The sequence below is a fragment of the Lynx canadensis genome, chromosome F2 (genome assembly GCF_007474595.2).
Source record: "Lynx canadensis isolate LIC74 chromosome F2, mLynCan4.pri.v2, whole genome shotgun sequence".
Lineage (NCBI taxonomy): Eukaryota > Metazoa > Chordata > Mammalia > Carnivora > Felidae > Lynx > Lynx canadensis.
This window is the reverse complement of record NC_044320.2, coordinates 75,020,012-75,040,888: the sequence shown is the minus strand read 5'-3', so window position 1 is coordinate 75,040,888 and position 20,877 is coordinate 75,020,012. Positions and strand designations below refer to the sequence as shown.

Sequence of the window (20,877 nt, the reverse complement as noted above, 5' to 3'; positions counted from 1 at the left end):
GTGTTGGCAGATGACCCCTTGTGAGCAAGTAGTTGCCCAGATGTTTGTGTCTATTTTAGACCATGTAGTCCAGCTTATGTGATAAAGATCCCATGGCTGTATCTGCATGTCAAATCTTGGTTATTGTCATGATTTTTTTTTTGATGTTTATTTTTGAAAGAGGGAGTCGGGGAGGGGCGGGAGACAGGTAGACAGAGGATCCGAAGCAGGCTCTGAGCTGTGAGCACAGAGCCCGACGCGGGGCTCGAGCTCACCAACTGTGAGATCATGACCTGAGCTGAAGTTGGACGCCCGACCGATGAGCCACCCGGGTGCCCCTCAGTCTTTATCATTATTGACCGAAAATCCCCACGTATGAAATGCGTCTTCACTTACTGCTAAAAAATTGAAGGCCTTGCGAACTACATCATCCGTAGCACTTCACGTAAAGTTCATCATAAGAAACCTTAGCATCTGCGGGGGGGGGCCTTGCCCTCCTGTGACGGGCCCGCCCCTACTTCCTCTTGCCTTCGTGAAAGCGCCGTCACTCGCCCTGCACCCCTGTTCTTCCTGCCAGGAAACCTGCGATAGCAAATCTGGTGCCCGCCATGTTACCACATCCCCATTTTCCTCTTTTCCTTGGCTCGGCTCTTCTGCTTTCGTTTTATTAAACTCCTCATTGTCTGTTTTGGGAAAAGCATTTCAAGTCCTTCTGCAAGAGAAGCAATGATCTCTTCCTTCGGCATCATTGCCGAAGTAGGTAAGACACAAGTTTCAAAGCCACCATCGTCTGGACTTTCAGCTAAGCCTGTGCGCGAGGCCCAGCGCTAGGGTTCAGCAGTGCTGTGGCTTTGGACTGGTCATGACCGCCTCTCTGGGCCTCAGTGTGCTCTTCTGTAAAGTGGGGTCAGTAATACCTGCGTCATAGGGTTTCTTCAGGGAGTCCCTGGGATGCCCAAAAAATTATAAAGATTTAAAAAAAAATTCTAGAGTGTGGGGGCGCCTGGGTGGCTCAGTCGGTTGAGCCCCTGACACTTGCTTTTAGCTCAGGTCATGATCCCCGGGTTGTGGGACCCAGCCCTGCATCGGGCTCCACACTGAGCGCAGAGACTGCTTGGGATTCTCAATCTCATTCTCTCTCTCTTTCTCCTCCCCTCCCCCCCCTCCCGTTCTGCCTCCCTCAGATAAAAATAAATGAAATAAATGCTGAAGTGTGCATCATGGTAGAGTGTAGCTCGTATCACTTGCAAACGTGTAACCACCTTAGTTTTTGTTGGGGGTACGTTGGATTTTCTACTTTTCTGGAACCTTCCCACAGCATGAGGAATTGCAGGACCAGGTCTGAGTTCATCCCCGTGTCACCACAAGCAGCTCTCTGAGCTTTCTCGCTGGACGGTGATGAACTACAACTCCCTGTCGGGTGGACCGTCGGCAGAGGCCAGCTCAGCCTGAGCCGCCGAGGACGGTAACCCCACGGGGAGCAGTGTCGTAATTGTTGTCATCAACAGCCCTTGTGTGTTATCAGTTATCCATGGTGACGGGGGGGGGGAGGGGAAATTATGAAATGAACATGAAGAGATGATCATCTGTGAACCGTTGCCACCGTTTACACATCCACCTGCTTTCTGTTTCCATCCTTCTCTCTTCCTTCGTGGGGCCACTGCCCATGGGCAGTCGTCATCACCTCTTTGTCCAGACCCCGGAGAGGTCTGGCTCCCAGACGCCCCCACTCCACACCAGCTGTCTTCTCTCTCCTTGTTCCCGCTGAGTCTCTCTCTCTCTCTCTGCCGGGGTTTCTAACATTTTGTACGACTTCTTTTTCATAAAGTTGTTCATAACATCCTCTTATTTTCTCCGCCTCCTCTAACTTTTAATTTTGAATCTAACAAAGCCACAGGGAAAAAAAAAATGAAAGAACGTCCTCACCTGGGTTCTCTGATTTTTGAACGTTTTGCCGTATTTGCCTCCCCGCCCCCCCTTGTCTTTGTACTGGGCAAAGCGTTGTAACTTGTGACACCATGAGCCACCCTCCCCTGCACACCTGTATGCGTCTCCTAAGACTCGGCCTCATGCCGCACGATCAGAGAGCTATTATCTCATCACCCACGAAACCTAGCAGTTCCCTAACATCATGTTCAGACACATTCAGATTTCCCCGGTTATCCCACCCTGTGTCCTCGTCTGTCCCCACCCCCATCCAGGATCCACACAGGGTTCACCCGTTATGTGTCTCTAGTCTTTTAATGTGTAACCGCCTCGTCCCCACCCCCCTACCCTGTGCACTCTTCAGTGTGTCCAGACATGGAGTTGGACCTGACTGTGGACCTGTCTGATCATTTCGTTCCTCTAACCTCTGTATTTCTTGCAAACTACAAGTCCGTTCTAGAGATACCTGCCTCTGAAACCGACGGAGGTGGGTTTCCTCTCCTTTCTCTTGTTCACCTTTTGCAAGAGGGTCGGGATGATGAGCGTGTACACAGCCAGAGCCGCCCCACCCGGTCATTCTCGGGGGCGTGTTCCCTGAGCACCTGCCCCGCATAGGCACTGCGTAGCCGCTGGGAATACTGCTGGGAAGAAACAGGCTGGGAGCTTCCCCAGCAGCCTTGAGCCTGGTGGGCGCTGACCACAAGTTGATCAATATGTAATGGGATGTCGGTCACAATTAGAAAAGAGAAGAGTGTAAAGCCTGTGCAGTGGAATGGGTAGACGGGGGATCTTTTCAATAGGGTCCTTAGTGACGACCAGGCTTGGCAGGTAGCATTGGGGTTAGCTCTGGAGACGGTGGGAGAGAGAGAGAGACAGAGATGCAGAGGCAGAGAGACATTGAGAGGGAAAGAGGGAGAGAGAGAGAGACACACACACACACACACACACACACACACACACAGAGGGAGAAACAGACACCAAGATACAGAGCACCTGCTGGAGTGGGGCAGCCAGCCGGGTCTCAGGAGCACCTGCAGCCCGGAGGGTTGGGGAGGGGTGCGGTCTTTGCGAGGGGGAGCTGGGCGGGGGGGTTGGGGGGACCCTCCAGGGCCTCCCCTTGGTGTTGCCCGTGTGCTCGGCGGTGGGTGCTGAGAGGCCTTCTCCAGGACCACATTCCCTCGTTTTAACGGACGATCAGTGAAAACAGCATTTTGGAGGGGGTGGGGGTTGGGACTGGTGAAAAAAGAACTTGCCTGTTTACCCTAAAACCCATCTCGCTCATTTACAGATCCACTTCAAAACCCTTCTCCATTTCAGAAACTTGAGCATATAAAAAAAAGGGGGGGTGCTGTTTTGAATCAAAGAAATACTTGCTTCCCCTTTATTTTGGGAACTGTGCTTGCTAGTTTCAGAAAGAGGTGTGACTGAGCCTTTAGAGGCTTCATATCTCACTAGTGCGATGATAAACAAGTTGAGGGGTGCGGGCCAACTGGGAGCCTGCGGGACAAGGTGCAGAGATCAGCTGTGGCCACGTGCCCTGTGGGTGATAATCCAGAGATCTTGAGACTTCTTGGAACAGTTCTTCCTCTGGGAGTTATTTCCCGATTCCCAGCACCTCTCCCCCAAGCTCTGAATCATCTCCCCCTCCTCTGCTGTTGTAGGCAGTGGTCCCCAAAATGGCAGTGCTTCCGAATTCCACAGATGCACCCCCCTCCCCCGCTGGGTACCCTCCTCCACTGGCCCCAGTGGAATTTCCTGGAACGTGTCCCGGGAATCTGGTCTCTTGAGTTTGACGATCCTGGTGTTCGTTTAGGTTTGGGACCCACTGCCCTATGGGGCCTTCTGACAGAGCTCATAACAGATTGTTTTTAGTGTATAGATCGGACCATGAGGCTATGCTGTAGGCAGAATGTGTCTCTGATTATAGTTTTCAGAATCCTCTCTTTAGTCCCCAGAGTGCTTTGTGTGGTGCTCTATATATCCCAGTATTAACCAGATAAACGAGTAGAAGAGTTCAGCATTCGGAAGCATGGTTATGTCCTCGTGCTCTGGTCAGGCACAACCCCTGCTGTCTGTGGTTCTTCCTCCAAAGTAGTACGCAGTCATGCCTGGCTGATACCATCATTCATGCCTCTAGCTCCGCCGTCTCGCCTGGTTTCCACACTCACCTACCTTCCTGGGAAGCCTACTGGATCTGATCGTTTGGATCTTCCTCCGGGCATCATCTCTCCTCCTGCATTTCCGGTCTTGGTGAAGGCCCCCCGCCCGCCATTTTCCCAGGCCCGAAGCCACATTCAGTTGCCCCCAGGCTCTCTGCCTTCTAGGTCTTCTTCATGCTTGCCTTTGAGGCCCCAAGTCCCTGACTTTGCCTTGCACGTTATGTCCTTGTGAAATGACAAAGTAAGCCCAACAACTCCCCGACGTTGCACCCAAGGCGTGCCTCCCTTTCCATCCCAGCCCGTGGCCTTCCCTACCTGCTCCTTGGCGAAAAGCTTTCTCATCGTAGAACTAGTTTTCTGAAGGGATCAGCTTGAACCTCTTCCCCGAAGGGGTGAGATGAACTAGTTCCCCAAAGGGGCCATGTTGTCTCAGGGTCAGTAGTTTGCATTGAAGTTCTTTCTTCCTGGAATCCCTTTACTGACTTTGCCGTGTGGCTTTGCCGTGTGGCTCCCATTCTGACTCACCGAGCATTTCCTTCAGGATGTTTCCCGCTGACTCCCTCTTTCTCCACCTGCCTGAGTTAGGTGCCCTTCCCTAGGTCCTAGTTAGTTGCATCCTCCGTCATGGACTCGTCCCGTTGTACTGTAGCTTTGATTCACACGTCCCCGCCGCAAGAATACGAGCGTCTCTAGAGCGGGAATGATGTCTTGCTGACGTAAAATTCCTGCTCGAGCAATAGCTGTTGAATGAATGAATGAATGAACCAGCAAATGGGTATGTGAAGCACATTTGAGTTCGTCATCTATAATAAAGCATAAAAACATACTCTTTCTAGCCTCTGTCAATGGAGATGTTTGGGAGCCTAACGCCAGTTCTAGAATGGTAAAACCCTGTCATTGCTTTTATATTCCAACAGGAAATATGGGATGTATAAAATCAAAAAGGAAAGACAATCTGAATGGCGATGGAGTAGATTTGAAGCCTCAACCAGTACGTAATACTGACCGAACTATTTATGTGAGAGATCCAACGTCCAATAAACAGCAAAGGCCAGTAAGTAGATAGTCTCAGGGGAGCGTTCCCACAGCAGGATCAAAGCATGGCTGCGTAATTTAAACACCGAGTCCGTAACCTGTGCATGCAGAAAATCAAATCCATTACTTGGGCCTCCAACAACATTCGATATGCCTTGTAACTTAATCCTTTAAAGAGTTTGTAAACATTTTAGAGATAACCAGGCTCCTTCCTGTCCGAAAAAAGGGGCCGTTGGTCACCTTCTCCTGTGAAAAGAAAATCACTTTTCATGAAACTGGTGCAAAGACCAGCTCTTTATGCATAAAGATGAATCTGCCCATCTCTCTGGACCTGTATGACTTAGGGTAGATAGTGAGATTAGTGCAGGGGTCTGGAAGCAGAAGGAAATTCTGGATGCAAGCCAGAAGCTGGAAGAAGTGCGAATAGGCCCTTCGGCGTGTCATATTTTATCCCACATCTTGTCATTCTTCAGTTAATTCCAAACAGTGCCGATTCTGAAGCTGTCAGGACTTTTTGTAGAGAATTAAAAGATTTAAAAAAAAACACACAACTAATTCTGCCCCCTGACCTTGCACGGATATCTTTTATGAGTGACATGCTATTCGATGCAGTTGGGAAATGCTGGGCAAAGGAGGACCTAATACTGTATCTGACTTGATGGAAAAGAGGAACAGAGCTTTGGGTAGTTAGTGCTTCAAATGAACTTTATTTCAGGCCTACTGTCCTTTCCATCTACATATAGATATGTATAGGTAGGTAGATAGGTCTATAGATATACATATAGATACCTATACCTGTTGATCTATCTGTCTATATAATGGAATTTCTAAGCATTTAAGCCGGAAGCAGTTTATTAGCCCCAATGCCTTTATTAAGAACTTCCATAGCGGCTCTAGTCTGACCTGTTTTAAACATAACGCCTTGGCATTACAGAAGTCTGTTATTGTTGCCAAGGCAAAGTTACGTATTGTTACGTATGTCAAAATCTCCTGCCACTGTTGAAATTGAGACATCACTGTTGGCCTCCGTAAAAATAAATGGAGATAAAGAGTGAATATATTATCGCTATTAATTACCGCACATGATTCTAGACAGAGAAGTGAACATTACGCTTATATAGAAACTCAAAGTGTATAAGGATATGGCTTTAATAATTTCGTCATTATAAATACATGTAACTATATTTAAAAATATTACATAAGCATAGATGTAGAATCGTATTATATAAACATGATTAATGGGAAATAAAACGATTGAGAGAATTGGGAGTCACAAGTAGTTTTCTTATTAGAGACTTAAAAGATCTCAGAGACACTATATGCTAACTAATTTGGATGTAAATTTTAAAAAGTAAAAAAATTAAAAAAAAAAAGATGGAGAAAATAGGGGCGGGCGGGAGGGGAGGGGAAGATCTCAGAGAAAGAATCTGGCTTTTTCTGGTATCACATGCAATGCATTTTTCACGCTTTAAACCCAAGTTTTCTTCTGAACTGGTGATCGAAGATGCCCTTTATTCAGAAAGCACAAAGCCAAATAGTATGAACTTACCATGTTGCCTCTTACTTAATGTGAAGCAGGTGAAACGTTGAGGTGGAAAGCAGAAGTAGTAAAAAAAAAAATGGTTGCAACCCTGCCCCTCTGTCATGGATTCTGCATTTTAGTCTGTGCCTTCTGTGGTCACAGATGCCTTTGTCTCACAAGGCTGTTAGCTTGGCCTTATCCCATGGCCATAGATAACACTCCCAGCCGCAGCCAGGTGTGCCAAAAATGCACGCCTTGTTTTGATGCCAGAGGATCCGTGATGAGACAGGCAGAAGTGATGGACTTCAACAACACCCCGAGGAAGAGACCCTTTAAAGAGAAAGAGTTAAGGCGACTGCACCGTGTATGTGTTTTGCTCTTATGAACAGGCTACTGAAACCTTTGTAAATTAAGGACTCACTGATACTTGAAAATCAGCTTGCTGCTTTCAAAGTGATTTAGTCTCTCGTCTTCTAATTATTTCCTCTACATCATTTATAATTGATCATGCGTCGTAATTATGCAAATCCAGTGATTAAAAAATCAGTCTAGAACTTCTTAAAATAAGTCTTCAAGGATAGTATGGACCCATGATTTTCTGCTACCGGGAAATGTAGCGTGTCCTCTCTCCTCTACAGCCCGCCCCCAACCTCCTAACTGGAGATTTTATGGGCTAGTTTTCGTCAGAAATTTGAATTTCAGTGCACGCCATTTCAGTCCCATTCCATTAAGTCACTTTAATCAAAGAGAAAAGTGGCATGGTTTGCGGGTCTAGGCCTCCGACAGTACTTTCCTTAAAAGGGGCCCCGGAGGTCTTACCATCCTCTCCGTGGTCACTGAGAGAAAAAGGGATTTGATTTAAAAAGTAATTGAGGTGGCTTTTGTCCCAGAGACCCTGATAATTCACCCCCCAGCAGAAATAACAAAAGATGCCAGCCGTCCCCATGACAGAACCAGGGTCAGCCTTAGGAAGTCTGGATCTGTTAGGACCCGTTCTCAGCTCCTAGGGACAGACCCCTGACCAGTTTTCTACACAAGTCTGGGAAACACGGAGATCAGCAGTCCTGGCCAGAGTGGCAATCCCACAAAGCCAGCAGGGACCCCGGCTACCTACCCCCCCCCACCCCCGCCCACCGTCTTCTGCTCTGCTCTCCCTGGTGTCTGATTTCCAAGCTGAGACTCCAGCCTCCACCTGTTTCTAGGCAGAAAGAGCGCAAGGGAGAGGGGGAGCCGGCCCAAAGCACCCCCGCAACCAGTTTGCTTACAGACCTCCTCTCCTCCCCCCCCATCTGCATAGAATGTCAGAGAGTCAGAAGCATAGCCACTTGGCTGGGCAAATTGCCATCGCACACAGTATTAGGGTCCTGTTACCAAATAAGAGGGAGAATGATGATCGGGTTAGCATCTAGCAGCCCCCGCTTCGAGCCCTGGTCGCTTCCTGCCATCGCAGGCAAGTGACCTTGATGGAGAGTCTGTGGAGAGATGGAGAGACTGTGAGAGCTGGAGAGATGGAGAGACTGTGAGGGGAGAGTCCTTCCACCGAGCTGTGTACGTCAGGACGCAGTTATGCAGAAGTTTTTCTCTGTTCTCCTCTTCCCTCCGCCTTACTAAATTGCAAGTCCTAAACCTCACGTGCTACCGTCAGAAAAACGAGAGAACGTACAACGTGAACGCGGGAGAAAGAAAAGCTAAACGTCAGAATCCTCTTCCTAACAAATGTTCTCTCCTAGGTTCCAGAATCTCAGCTTTTACCAGGACAGAGGTTTCAAACCAAAGGTACGTCTTCATAGCAACATGGCTTCTTTTCTTCACTGTTGCAGGCTCTGTAAGGTAGTCAGCTTGAGTGTTTTTCTTTGTTTTTGTTGTAGAAAAACACACGCGACATAAAAGTTATCACGGTGGCCATTTTTTTTAAATGTTTTTTTTTTAACATTTTTTGTTTATTTTTGAGACAGAGACAGAGCATGGACGGGGGAGGGGCAGAGAGAGAGGGAGACACAGAATCGGAAGCAGGCTCCAGGCTCTGAGCTGTCAGCCCAGAGCCCGACGTGGGGCTCGAACTCACGGACCACGAGATCGTGACCTGAGCTGAAGTCGGACGCTCAACTGACTGAGCCACCCAGGCGCCCCTCACGGTGGCCATTTTTTTTTTTAATTTTTTTTAAGTTTATTTATTTTTGAGACAGAGAGAGACAGAGCACGAACGGGGGAGGGGCAGAGAGAGAGGGAGACACAGAATCGGAAGCAGGCTCCAGGCTCTGAGCCATCAGCCCAGAGCCCGACGCGGGGCTCGAACTCACGGACTGCGAGATCATGACCTGAGTTGAAGTCGGCCGCTCAACCGACTGAGCCACCCAGGCGCCCCTCACGGTGGCCATTTTTAAGCATACAGTTTAGTGGAAATAAGTACGTTCGCGTTATTGTGCAGCCGTCACCACCATCCGTGTCCAGAACTTCTTCGTCTCCCCAAACTGAAACTCTGTCCAGGTTACACACTAGCTCCCTTCCCCTACTCCCCTCTGCCCCCGACAGCCCCCATTCTACTTTCTGTCCCTCTGAATCTGACTACTCTAGGTACCCCAAATAAATGGGATCGTAAAGTGTTTGTCCTTTCGTGTCTGACTTCGTTCACTTCTCATGACGTCTTCAGGGTTCATCCATGCTGTAGCTTGTGTCAGAATTTTCTTCCATTAAAAAAAAGCGTTTCATTTTGAGGGAGAGAGTGGGGGAGGGGGAGGAGGGCCAGAGAGAGAGAGGGGAGGAGAGAGGGAATCCCAAGCAGGCCCCACACTGTCAGCACAGAACCCGACGCAGGGCTCAAACTCACAAACCTTGAGATCGTGACCTGAGCTGAAATCAAGAGTCAGACACAACCACCTGAGCCACGCAGGCGCCCCAGAATTGTCCTCCGTTTTAAGGCTGAGTAATATTCTGTGGTACGCACTCACCACATTTTGTTTATCCATTCGTTTGTCACTGAACGTTTGGATTGTTTCCTCCTTTTAGTTTTTGTGCGTCATGCCGCCATGAACGCGGCTGAATAATCTCTTAAGTACAGAGTTGGAATTAAATATAGTCGCGGGCCTGTACGATCGGCGATGACCGATAATGTATCCGGTGCGTATAATACGTTGCTTACCGTAGAGCATGTGGGCTGTGCGTCCCCCTGGGCAGGACTCCTTTGTGCCTGACAGGGACTCACTAGAACGTTTCCACTGATTCATTCTTGAATGTCTTCCTTCCCGGTCTTCGGTTTTAGATCCAGAGGAGCAAGGAGACATTGTGGTAGCCTTGTACCCCTACGATGGCATCCATCCAGACGACCTGTCGTTCAAGAAAGGAGAGAAGATGAAAGTCCTGGAGGAGTGAGTACGCCCTCGCACGCTGTGCCTGCTGTCCCTTGGGCCACCGAGGCCCGACCCCTCATTTGGCTTCCCGCCTCCTTGCTCGCCAGCAGGGCCTTGGGAATGGAAGGAGGAAGGCCACAGGAGCTTTCCTCTCACGTGTGGCTGTGAACACTCTCCAGGCGTCCCTTTGAATCCAGACGCTGGTTTCTTTCTTTATCCATCTGTGTCACCTTAACAACTTTGGGTCTGCGTGGAACTGGCACGTTATTCTAATGCCATGTTTGTTTCGTGATGTTGCCCAAATCCAGACTGGGCTTATGGGTCCAGCTTGGTTTGAGTTCTAAGGACACTGTTGAAGCAGCGTTTTGGAAACGCCCCTGCTCGGCAGTTGTAGCCCTCGTGGGAAGACACTTAGGCATCATCATGTCCTTGACCTCTCTGTGCTGACTCACAGACCCGTGACTCAGACCCCAGGGGCTCGGAACTGAGGATACAGATTTCCTAGGTATTTCCCGCTGATCTGGCGTACGTTGTCCCCTTGGCCCACCAACCACGTTGGAGGAGGGAGACCCCGTAGTAAGTACAAGGGGCTAAGTGGTTACGAGCAGCTGTCACTTACTGGTTGCAATCCCGGCTCTGCCTCGTGACGACTGTGTGATCTCTTGGTTTCTTCACTTATGAAATGGGAATGGCGGTACCTCGGTCTTGGGGGTGATGTGAGAATTAACGTGCGTGTAAATACGGCACGGGCGTACCACAGGCAGCAGCGCGGTGTCACTGTGGTTGTCGTTCACGTCTTCTGGGCATGGAGCCCGACTGCGTGCGGGAATTGGAAGCCGATCATAGTTGAGGCTCGTGGGGACCCATCCATTCTGCCTCCTTCCCTGACCCCAGCCTCCTCCTTGCCTCCGTGTGGAGGCCAAGAACATGGGGGCGAGGCTGCCTGCTTGGAATCATTTATTTTATGGTTTTCCTTTCCTTTTTTTTTTTTTTAAATGTTTATTTATTTTTGAGAGAGACAGAGTGCAAACAGGGGAGGGGCAGAGAGAGAGGGAGACACAGAATCCGAAGCAGCTCCAGGCTCCGAGCTGTCAGCACAGAGCCCAATGCGGGGCTGGAACCCACGTACTGTGGGATCGTGACCTGAGCCGAAGTCGGATGCTTAACCCTCTGAGCCACCCAGGTGCCCTGAATATATATATTTTTGAGAGAGAATATATATCTTATTTTGAGAGAGAAAAGGAGGAGGTGGAGGGGCAGAGAAAGGGAAAGAGACAGAATCTCGAGCAGGCTCCACACTGCCAGCGCGGAGTCCGACGTGGGGCTCGAACCCACGTACGGCAAGATCATGACCTGAGTCGAACAAAGTCAGACGCTCAATGAACTGAGCCACCCGGACGCCCCTATTTTATGGTTTTCTATTTCTTTCCACGGCATCTGTCTATGGAAATTAGCGTTTCCATATTTTGACGAAGGAGTTTATAACCTAGGAACTATGGTTCATTAGTCCCTTGACTCCCCCTCTGTAAGGGTCCTAAAGCATTTCTTAGATGTCCCGGGTGGAAGCCGCAAATGTTGCTTCTGCCCGATGGGAGCCATTTCTACCAACTCTTGTTTGCACAGCACTGAGCACGGTGACCCAGTTGCGAGACTGTTTGCCCCTGCTTTCATCTCTAAACATATTTGTATTTCAGCAAAATGAGTGAATTTCCCACTGGCTTCTGGGGTTCCAGGGATCATCTCACTCTCCCTCGCCCCCCAAAACAAACACCTTAAGACAAGTGCAGTTCTTGACTCATTGGACACGAACACTTCTCGATGTGTTTCCATTCCAGACATGGAGAATGGTGGAAAGCTAAATCCCTTTCAACGAAGAGAGAAGGTTTCATCCCCAGCAACTACGTAGCCAAAGTCAACACCTTGGAAACGGAAGAGTGAGTCCTTTACACGTTGTCATCTTGGGTGATTTGTTTGTTACATTGGCCGTCATGTTTATTCCTTATCTTTTTCTTTTTCTTTTTTTAAGTTTTTAACTTTATTTTGAGAGAGAGAGCATGTGCAGGAGGGGCAGAGAGAGAGAGAGAGAGGGAGAGAGAGGGAATTCCAAGCAGGCTCCCCACGATCAGTGCGAGGAGCCCGATGCGGGGCTTGAACTCACAAACTCGCGAGACCGTGACCTGAGCTGAAATCGAGAGTCAGACGCTTAATCGACTGAGCCACCCAGCCCCCCCCCCCCCGATTGGTTATCTTTTTCCTTCCCTGGAGCATAATACTCATGAAATGTCACAATGTCTTCTCAGGTGGTTTTTCAAGGACATAACCAGGAAAGACGCCGAAAGGCAGCTTCTTGCGCCCGGGAACAGTGCTGGGGCTTTTCTTATCAGAGAAAGTGAAACGTTAAAAGGTAGGAAGTGGTTTAAATCCTCCGATAAATCACTACTGAACAGATCACTCTTAGAAACTAGTCTGGAATTCTTTTTTTTTTTTTTTTTAAAGAAAGATATATTACGTTCTGGTAGTGAAAGTTTTATAGTTTGGTAACAAATGACTCAAATGATTAGTTTTACTACGAAAAGTAACATAGGAAGCAGCCCAATTATGGCCATTTCTTACCACACTTTATGTTTGCTGGGCCTCTTATGTTATTATTTAGAGTAAATCTTGAAGTCTTCAGAGAAAGAAGATCAAAGTAACTTTTCAATTCAGCGAAATCATAAAAACCTATTGCGAGGAAGGAAAAGGGCATGTTGGTAGGTTTCATAGCAAACAAAATACTAGCCTCATGTGTCAAGCGGGCTTGTTTATAGGACTTTAAAAATTATGCACTCTATCCATACTTAATTTACATTTTGCATATTTTATGGCAAAATGCGTACTATAGTGTTGCATAAGGCAGATCTTCTAAAATATAAGCATGATCTTTACTTGTGTTTTTCCCTCACAGGAAGCTTCTCTCTTTCTGTCAGAGATTATGACCCTGTGCATGGTGATGTTATTAAGCACTACAAAATTAGAAGTCTGGACAATGGGGGTTATTACATCTCTCCACGAATCACTTTCCCTTGTATCAGTGACATGATTAAGCATTACCAAAGTAAGTAAAAGCCGACGGTCAGACAAGGCAAAACAGATGATTATGAGATGCAGGGTTTCAGACACTTTTTTACACTAAAATTCTTCTACATCGTACGTCTCTTGGAAGAAGTTGGAGGATCATACTCTATAATTGATTCTAAATTCATCTATAATTAAATCCGCATTTAAAGTCAGATTTGATCCTAGTGAATAATCATCCTAGCCCTTCCCACCTTGTCCATGCCGTTTCACAGTTAATGTCCCAGAATGGTGAAGAGCAAAATGAATATTTTTTTCCACGTAGTGCATATTTTTACAACACATCTTTAAATATTTGGAATCGGAATGCAGATTCACAGATACGTGTCTTTGTAGACACGTGTGTATATGTGGTAAAGGTAATAAGGTAATGCGCATGCTGGGTGAAGGAAAACAAAGGAGAGTGACAAGAAAATATTTAGAAGTGGCAAGTCAGTGGTCCTCTGTCTCCAGTGCCGGCTCTCAGCCCTGTTAAGCCAAACCCATGGGCGGCCTCCGGGTTCATTCCCTGTGTGGTTGAAGTCGGTTGTGGTGGGCGGCCGTGGGTACTGTTTATTTCTGCAACCCACTCTGACGCAACCTACACTGGAGGTTTGCAAACCGTACTAATCGATAAAGTCAAGGCGCGTGTCAAATGGTCTCTCATGTAAGAATTTCAAAAGTCATGAGGACACAAAAGATACCCGCACGACATTTTAGGTCCGTAGACTACGTCAGTCCGAAAGCGATCGCGCTAGCAGTCGAAATTTCTTCTTAGATGTCGGTGAAATACAAAGTGGGACGTTGCATAACCTCTTTGAATTTGTGTTCTTTCAAATCAGAGCAGTCAGATGGCTTGTGCAGAAGACTGGAGAAGGCGTGTATTAGTCCCAAACCGCAGAAGCCATGGGACAAAGACGCCTGGGAGATCCCACGGGAGTCCATCAAGTTGGTGAAAAGGCTCGGTGCCGGGCAGTTCGGGGAAGTCTGGATGGGTGAGTTGCGCCTCTGGGGGAGGCGACCAGGGAAATAAGGGCCCAAGCTAATTTTGACGCGTTTTCTCAGCCAAACACTAAACCGCGCCGGAAGCATCCTTGCTTTTGTTTGGCTCTGCCCACCTGGCAACAAGAACTGGCCTGCAAATCTGTTTCGACTCTCTTCCTTGTAATTCTCTCTCTTCTTTTTTAAAAAATGTTTAATATATATTTTTAAATTTTAGTTGAATTACGGTTGACAGTCAACATTATATTCGTTTCTGGTGCACGAAAATAAGCGATTCAGCAATTCTCTGTGTTCTGCTCTGCCCACCATGAGAAGTTTAGTCAACCACCTGTCGCCATACGGCATTATTACAATATTCATAACTGGAGGTTTGTACCTCCTACTCCCTTTTGTCTATTTCACTCCCACCCACCCCCACCTCAGTAACTCTCTTTTAGAATAAATGTTTAAGGGCACTTGGGTGGCTCAGTCGGTTAGGTGTCCGACTTCGGCTCAGGTCATGATCCCGCAGTTCACGAGTTCGAGCCCCGCATCAGGCTCTGTGCTGATGGCTCAGAGCCTGGAGCCTGCTTCGGATGCTGTGTCTGCCTCTCTCTCTGCCCCTCCCCCACTAGTGCTCTGTCTCTCAAAACTAAACATTGACAAAAATTTTGGAATGAACCTTCGTAAGGAAGAGGGCAGCGGGTCATTCTCCTGATTGTTCTACTTGTTCGTGCTTCTCTCATGACTGGATTCTCAGGACACATGTCTTAAGTGCAGGACAGGAAAAATTACCTTCAGGGTTAGGATCATCCTTACTAGTGGCCGTAATAGGACACATCACACTTACTTCAGTTTCTCACCAAGGAAGTTTCTAAAGATGTTCAAAGCACCACCATTAATGAATCATTCCTTACCGTTAACTCCTGCCTTCTCAGGCTGACAAGAAGTACACCAAAATTATAGCAGTGGCTTCTCCAGGGGATTTTTCCCCCACCCCCGTCTGTCTTTTCTAAAGTTTTTACATTGAATGTGAATTGCTTTCTCTTTTGTGATAGAATTTTTAAGACCTTTTTTTTTAAAAAAGTTCATGTTCCCCTCAAGGTTCTAACTGAAAATGCAGTTACTCTTGTTAAGGATAACATGTGAGGTCATACACATCTTATTGGGTCACTTTTTCTGTGCCAGCTTTCTGTGAGTGAAAGCAGCTATGATTTCTAGAGAGAACAAGGGGTAGCAGCTTTTAATACTGTGCAGTCCCAGCCGGGCAGAAACTAGAGACTCTTTCAGCCTGCTGTAGCTATATAGACATTTCACTTGCCCACCCAGGGGTCTGTGAGGGGGAGAGGTTTCTCCTCTAAAATCTTGGCCCCTGGGATCAGAGTATTGCCTACGAGATCCTGCTGGTGCTGCTTTAGTTGAAGCATGTTTTAAATATGGCAGACGTTGCAAGTTTGTGGATGGAACTGGAGGGTGTTATGCTGTGTGAAATTAGAGAAAGACAAATACCATATGACTTCACTCATATGAGGACTTTAAGACACAGAATAGATGAACGTAAGGGAAGGGAAGCGAAAATGACATAAAAACAGGGAGGGGGACAAAACAGAAGAGACTCTTAAATATGGAGAACAAGCAGAGGGTTACAGGAGGGGTTGTGGAAGGGGGGGATGGGCTAAATGGGTAAGGGGCATTAAGGAATCTACTCCTGAAACCATTGTTGCACTGTATGCTAACTAATTTGGATGTAAACTAAAATCAAAAATAAATTTTAAAAAGTGAAAAACAATTAATAAATATAGTAGATACTGACCCAGCATATGATGAATTCTTACTGCACTGGAAGTCTGTGAACATACTATGGAATTCGGGTAAATTATAATTCTCCATCTTGGTTGTCATATTTCAGAACCAGTCAGTAGTTCATATTGGACATGCCATTTCCATCCCAGTCATCAGATTCCTGGGTGTGAGTGTTGGCTGCAGATGTGGCCTCTTCTTACTCCTACTCTGTGGCTCAAGTCATAATATCAAATTCCCCCTTTCTCTTCTGCTCTTCTCTTTTTTATGGAGGTAAAAATCTATGTAACATAAAATCAATCATCTTAAAGTGAACAATGTTCAGTGACATTTACTACATTCACATCGATGTGCAACCACCTCCTCTATCGAGTTCCAAAATATTTTCACCACCCTAAAAGGAAGCGCTGTACCCATTAGTAGTCAATCCCCATTTCTCCTGCCCCCAGACACTTGCGACCACCATTCTACTCTGTCTCTATGAATCTGACTAGTCTAGGTACCTCATGGAAGTGGAATTGTACAATATTTGCCCTTCTGTGACTGGCTTCCATCACTTAACATAATGTCCTCAAGGTTCAGCCACATTATAGCATTTGTCAGAATTTTATCCTTTTTATGGGTGAATAATAATCCCTCTTTTTTAAAAAAAATTTTTTTTAATGTTTGTTTTTGAGAGAGAGAGACACACACAGAGCACGAGCAGGGGAGGGGCAGAGAGAGGAAGACAATGAATCTGAAGCAGGTCCCAGGCTCTGAGCTGTGAGCACAGGGCCTGACCCGGGGCTCAAACTCACCAATTGTGTGATCGTGACCTGAGCTGACGTCGAGCACTTAACTGACTAAGCTACCCAATCACCCCAGTATTCTCCCTTTTTTGAAAGTCTGTTTTATTTTGAGAAAGAGTATGTGCTTGTGTGCGGGCGGAGGAGGGGCAGAAAGAGAGGGAGACAGAGAATCCCAAGCTGACAGGGCAGAGCGCGACACATGGGGCTTGATTTCACGAACAGTGAGATTGTGACCTGAGCCAAAATCGAGAGTCGGACGCTTAACCGACTGAGCCACCCAGGCGCCCAATTCTATTGTATGGATATAGCACGATTTGTTTATCTGTGTATCTGTTGATGGACATTCGGGTTGTTTCTACATTTTGGCTATTGTGAATAATGCTGTTATGAACATTCATGTACAGATTGTATAGACCAATGGTCTCATTTCTCTTGGGTACATACATTCTTTTAAGAGTGAAACTGCTGGGCCATGTGGCAATTCTGTTACTAACTTTTTAAGGAATCATCGAACTGTTATCTGCTCATTAAAAAAAAAAAAAAAGCCACCTACTTTATTCCCCTGAGGTATTTGTATTTATTTCTTAATAGGCACAGAATAGGGGCAGGAATAGTACAAGAAACATTGCAAACCCTTCACCTGAGTTTACTAGTTAGTAGTTTGCTATGTTTGCTTGATCTTTTTTTATAGATACACACACATATACATACACGTTTTATTTTCGTTGTTGTTGTTGAACCACTTGTGAGTGAGTTGCAGATATGATGACTTTGCACTCCTAAATACCAAAACGTGTGTCTCCTGAGAGCAGGGCTGTGATCTGACATGATACGTTGGCCACGTTCAGGAAATCTAACGCTGATGCATATGATTATCCCATAGAGTCCAAGATTTCTCTAGCTGGTCCCAGTAATGGCCTTGAGCTCCCTAGGATTATATATTTGCATTTAGTTGACATGTCTTCGCTATCCTTTGATCTGGAACAGTCCCTTGGCCCTTCATCCGTTTTGACACTGACATTTTATAGAACCTGGGTCATTTGTTTTGTAGACTGTCCCTCATTTGGATGGTTTCATGATTTGGCTCCCACGATGCCTTCGTGCGTAAATAGTATCCAAGTACTAAGCGATTCTGTGTCCTCAGGGCATCTACCAGGAGGCACAGGATATTAGTTGATTCCATCCTTGCTGATGGTCTGTTTGGTTTTGATGAAGTGCACCAGATATCTCCATTGTAAATATTAGTTTTCAATTCCCTTTCGTAATTAATGAATAATCTGTGAGGAGATTAAGATCATGTAAATATCTTCTGCTCCAAAAGAGCTTTCCCCAAATGGTTCCAGCATTATCGTCTCATTTTCAATTCTCTTCCGTCTCAGAAGCCATAGCTTCTCTAAAAGGAAGCTGTCCCTGCCCTCCTCCACACTCTCGCAAATGTGACTTCTCCAACCCTGCTGGCTCCCTAGGGACCCAGGGACCGGCCTTCTCCCCCTGGCCATCTGAACGCTCTTTCCTCCCTGTATTTACTATGACTCTGAATGGGCAGGAGACGATTGAAGTGAGCACAAGGAGGCAGAAGGACGGAGGAGAGGAAGGAATGTCCGAGTGACATGGTGTCCACTGGCCCCCCCCGGGCACGTGTTCCATTATCTCTCGTACTCATTACAATAAGTCTGCGAGATCGGAATTATTGTCGCCATTGGATAAGCAAGGACTCTAGACTCAGATAAGCAACTTGCCCAAAGTCATTCAATGTAGCGAAGAAGCCAGGTACTCTGGCATCCCAGAGGCCTGGACTCGCTTGCTAATGAGCTATTTAGAAATTAATTTGATCTCCTCGGTTTCGTCATCAGTAAAATGGGCAAACAACTATCTTCTCAGTTGCTGAAATGAAGCACGAGATTATATACCTGACATGTTTCCTATAGAATATGGTTCTGTGCCCTCTACTTTTCTTATCTGTATTTGACTATGGCCACGGGAAGCTATGTTTTAGTGGATTTTCCCCCACTTTCAATCAGAAATTCAAACTATAAATAATCCAGTTCGACTTTCCCGTGAATATTTTTTGGCAAAGGAATTGCATACTTGAGGGGAAAAGCAGAGGGAGCTTAAGCAGGGTGTACTCATCTGCTCTGAAACAGTAACCCCGCGTGTGAAGGGACAGTATGGCATTTGGTTCCGACCTCCTTGTGTTCAGCTGTGAAGCCAAGAGGAAGGGATCAAACTACACGCCATTTGCCCCCAAGAGATAAGAGTGAGATCTGGTAGTCTGGGAAGCTATCGCTTGGAGGGGAAGACCTTATGATAGTCCTCTTGTATCTTCTTAAAAACTGTCTTGAGAGTTGGGGCGCCTGGGTGGCTCAGTCGGGTAAAGCGGCCGACTTCAGCTCAGGTCACGATGTCGCGGTCTGTGGGTTCGAGCCCCGTGTGGGGCTCTGTGCCGACAGCCTGGAGCCTGCTTCCGATTCTGTGTCTCCCTCTCTCTCTCTGCCCCTCCCCTGCTCACGCTCTGCCTCTGTCTCTCTCAAAAATAAAATAATGTTTCAGTAGAACGGTAACCACTGCGCCAGCTTTGCGATGGTGGCGATCACAAGTGCCATTTGAAATTGACAAGGGGCTGTGCTAGTGGGAAGTCAGGGGCGAGGTAGCAGCGGAAGGGGGGGCGCACCCGGCCGAGTAGACCTGCTCACGGCCCAGTGTTGCCCTGAGCGGCCCAAAGCTATGCTGAAATTGTCACCTGGAGCTCAGGCACATTGGTCCTTCTGAGATGCGGAAAACCTCTGCTGCACTGCAATTCTAGATACACTAAAGCTTCCTGCCCATTTCTCACCCTTCCCTGTTCATGGGCGTCCACTGGCCACGTGCTAAATATTCACACTGACTTTAGAGAACATATTCGAGCATGTGCCCAGGTGGTGGGAGAAACTGAAGTTTAGAAGAGAGGAGAGTGGGGCATTGAAAAATACAAAGTGTTACTTTTGACTTAAACTCTTTGAAAGGGGCGTAAAAGCCTTGTGAAAAATTCATCGTTTAAATAGAGTTGCTAATAATTTTATGTGTGTGGCAAAATGCACACACATAAAATTTACCATCGTAACTATTTTTAAGTATACAGTTCAGTACTGTTACAGACGTTAACATTCTACAACCAATTCCTAAATCTTTTTTAAAAAAATTTTAAAAATGTTTTGTTTACTTTTGAGAGACCGAGAGACAGAGCGTGAGCAGGGAAGGGGCAGAGAGAGAGAGAGGGAGACACAGAATCCGAAGCAGGCTCCAGGCTCTGAGCTGTGCACAGAGGGAGATCAAGCTCAAACCGCGAGATCACGACCTGGGCCAAAGTTGGTCGCTTATTTGTCCCAGTATTTGATTGTGCTGCTGGGCCCACAATTCTGAATATATAAAAACCAATGAATTGTATGCTTTAAACAGGTGAATGGTATGGCATATGAATTCTCTTTCAATATTCGTGTGTGTGTGTGTGTGTGTGTGTGTGTATATACACATATACATATATATACATATATATATACACACACATACACACACACACACACACACACACACAGGTACTATACATAAATAGTACAAAGAGATCCCATGTAACCTTGACCTAGTTTCCCCCAGTGGTAACATCTTGCAAAACTACAGTATGATATCCTTGCCAGGATATTGACGTTGATAGTTGTTTTTTAATCATGCTTTTCTCCTCTAGTCTTGTATTAAAGGAAGGAAGGGAAGAGGAAGGGGGTGGGGAAGGAAGGGAAAGAAAGAAGGGAAAAAAAAGAGAAAAGAGCAAAATAGAAATTTTGATCTGGGATCTTTTGCAGATACGGTTCTATGAATTTGGCTATCAAGGGAGTACTTCCTTTGCTATTGAAATAACGTCCATGTACTGAATGCATTTAGCAGAGGAATACTGGGAATCAGACCAAAAGAATAAATGATTGGTGACACTATGTTATGGATCAGAGGTCAAAGGATGCCCCCCCCCCCCCGGGTGTATCTGTGTCTCCTTCCATCTGTCCAAGGGTTGGTATAAAAATCAAGGTCTGCAATTTAGAGCTGCCTGAGTTTAGTTTCTTATTTCTCTTTTGGGATTTTGGATCTCAAGAGATGAGCCGACTAGTTTTTCTCATTGATAGCAAAAGTAGAACAAATTAAAAATTGTATCACTGGCAACCAAATAAAATCATATTTTTGTGACATTCATAGACTACCAGTCACATTTTACGGTCCAGATT

At 46.5% G+C, this 20,877-nt stretch overlaps 1 protein-coding gene across 7 annotated transcripts in view; it reads left to right on the top strand.

Moving 5' to 3' along the window:
- Positions 1–20,877, top strand: part of LYN (LYN proto-oncogene, Src family tyrosine kinase) — a 124,668-nt gene that overhangs the window by 53,909 nt on the left and 49,882 nt on the right. For 2 of the 7 annotated variants that reach the window (XM_030304318.1, XM_030304320.1), the window contains exons 2-8: positions 4,982–5,118; positions 8,352–8,397; positions 9,881–9,986; positions 11,804–11,902; positions 12,269–12,372; positions 12,913–13,062; positions 13,904–14,056. In XM_030304318.1, coding sequence (XP_030160178.1) covers positions 4,987–5,118; positions 8,352–8,397; positions 9,881–9,986; positions 11,804–11,902; positions 12,269–12,372; positions 12,913–13,062; positions 13,904–14,056 — 790 coding nt within the window. In that variant the 5' untranslated portion in view covers positions 4,982–4,986. Of the gene's footprint in view, positions 1–863; positions 876–4,150; positions 4,156–4,981; positions 5,119–8,351; positions 8,398–9,880; positions 9,987–11,803; positions 11,903–12,268; positions 12,373–12,912; positions 13,063–13,903; positions 14,057–20,877 lie in introns of those variants that run through there. The other 5 variants (XM_030304323.1, XM_030304321.1, XM_030304324.1 and 2 more) reach the window with 5 other exon arrangements.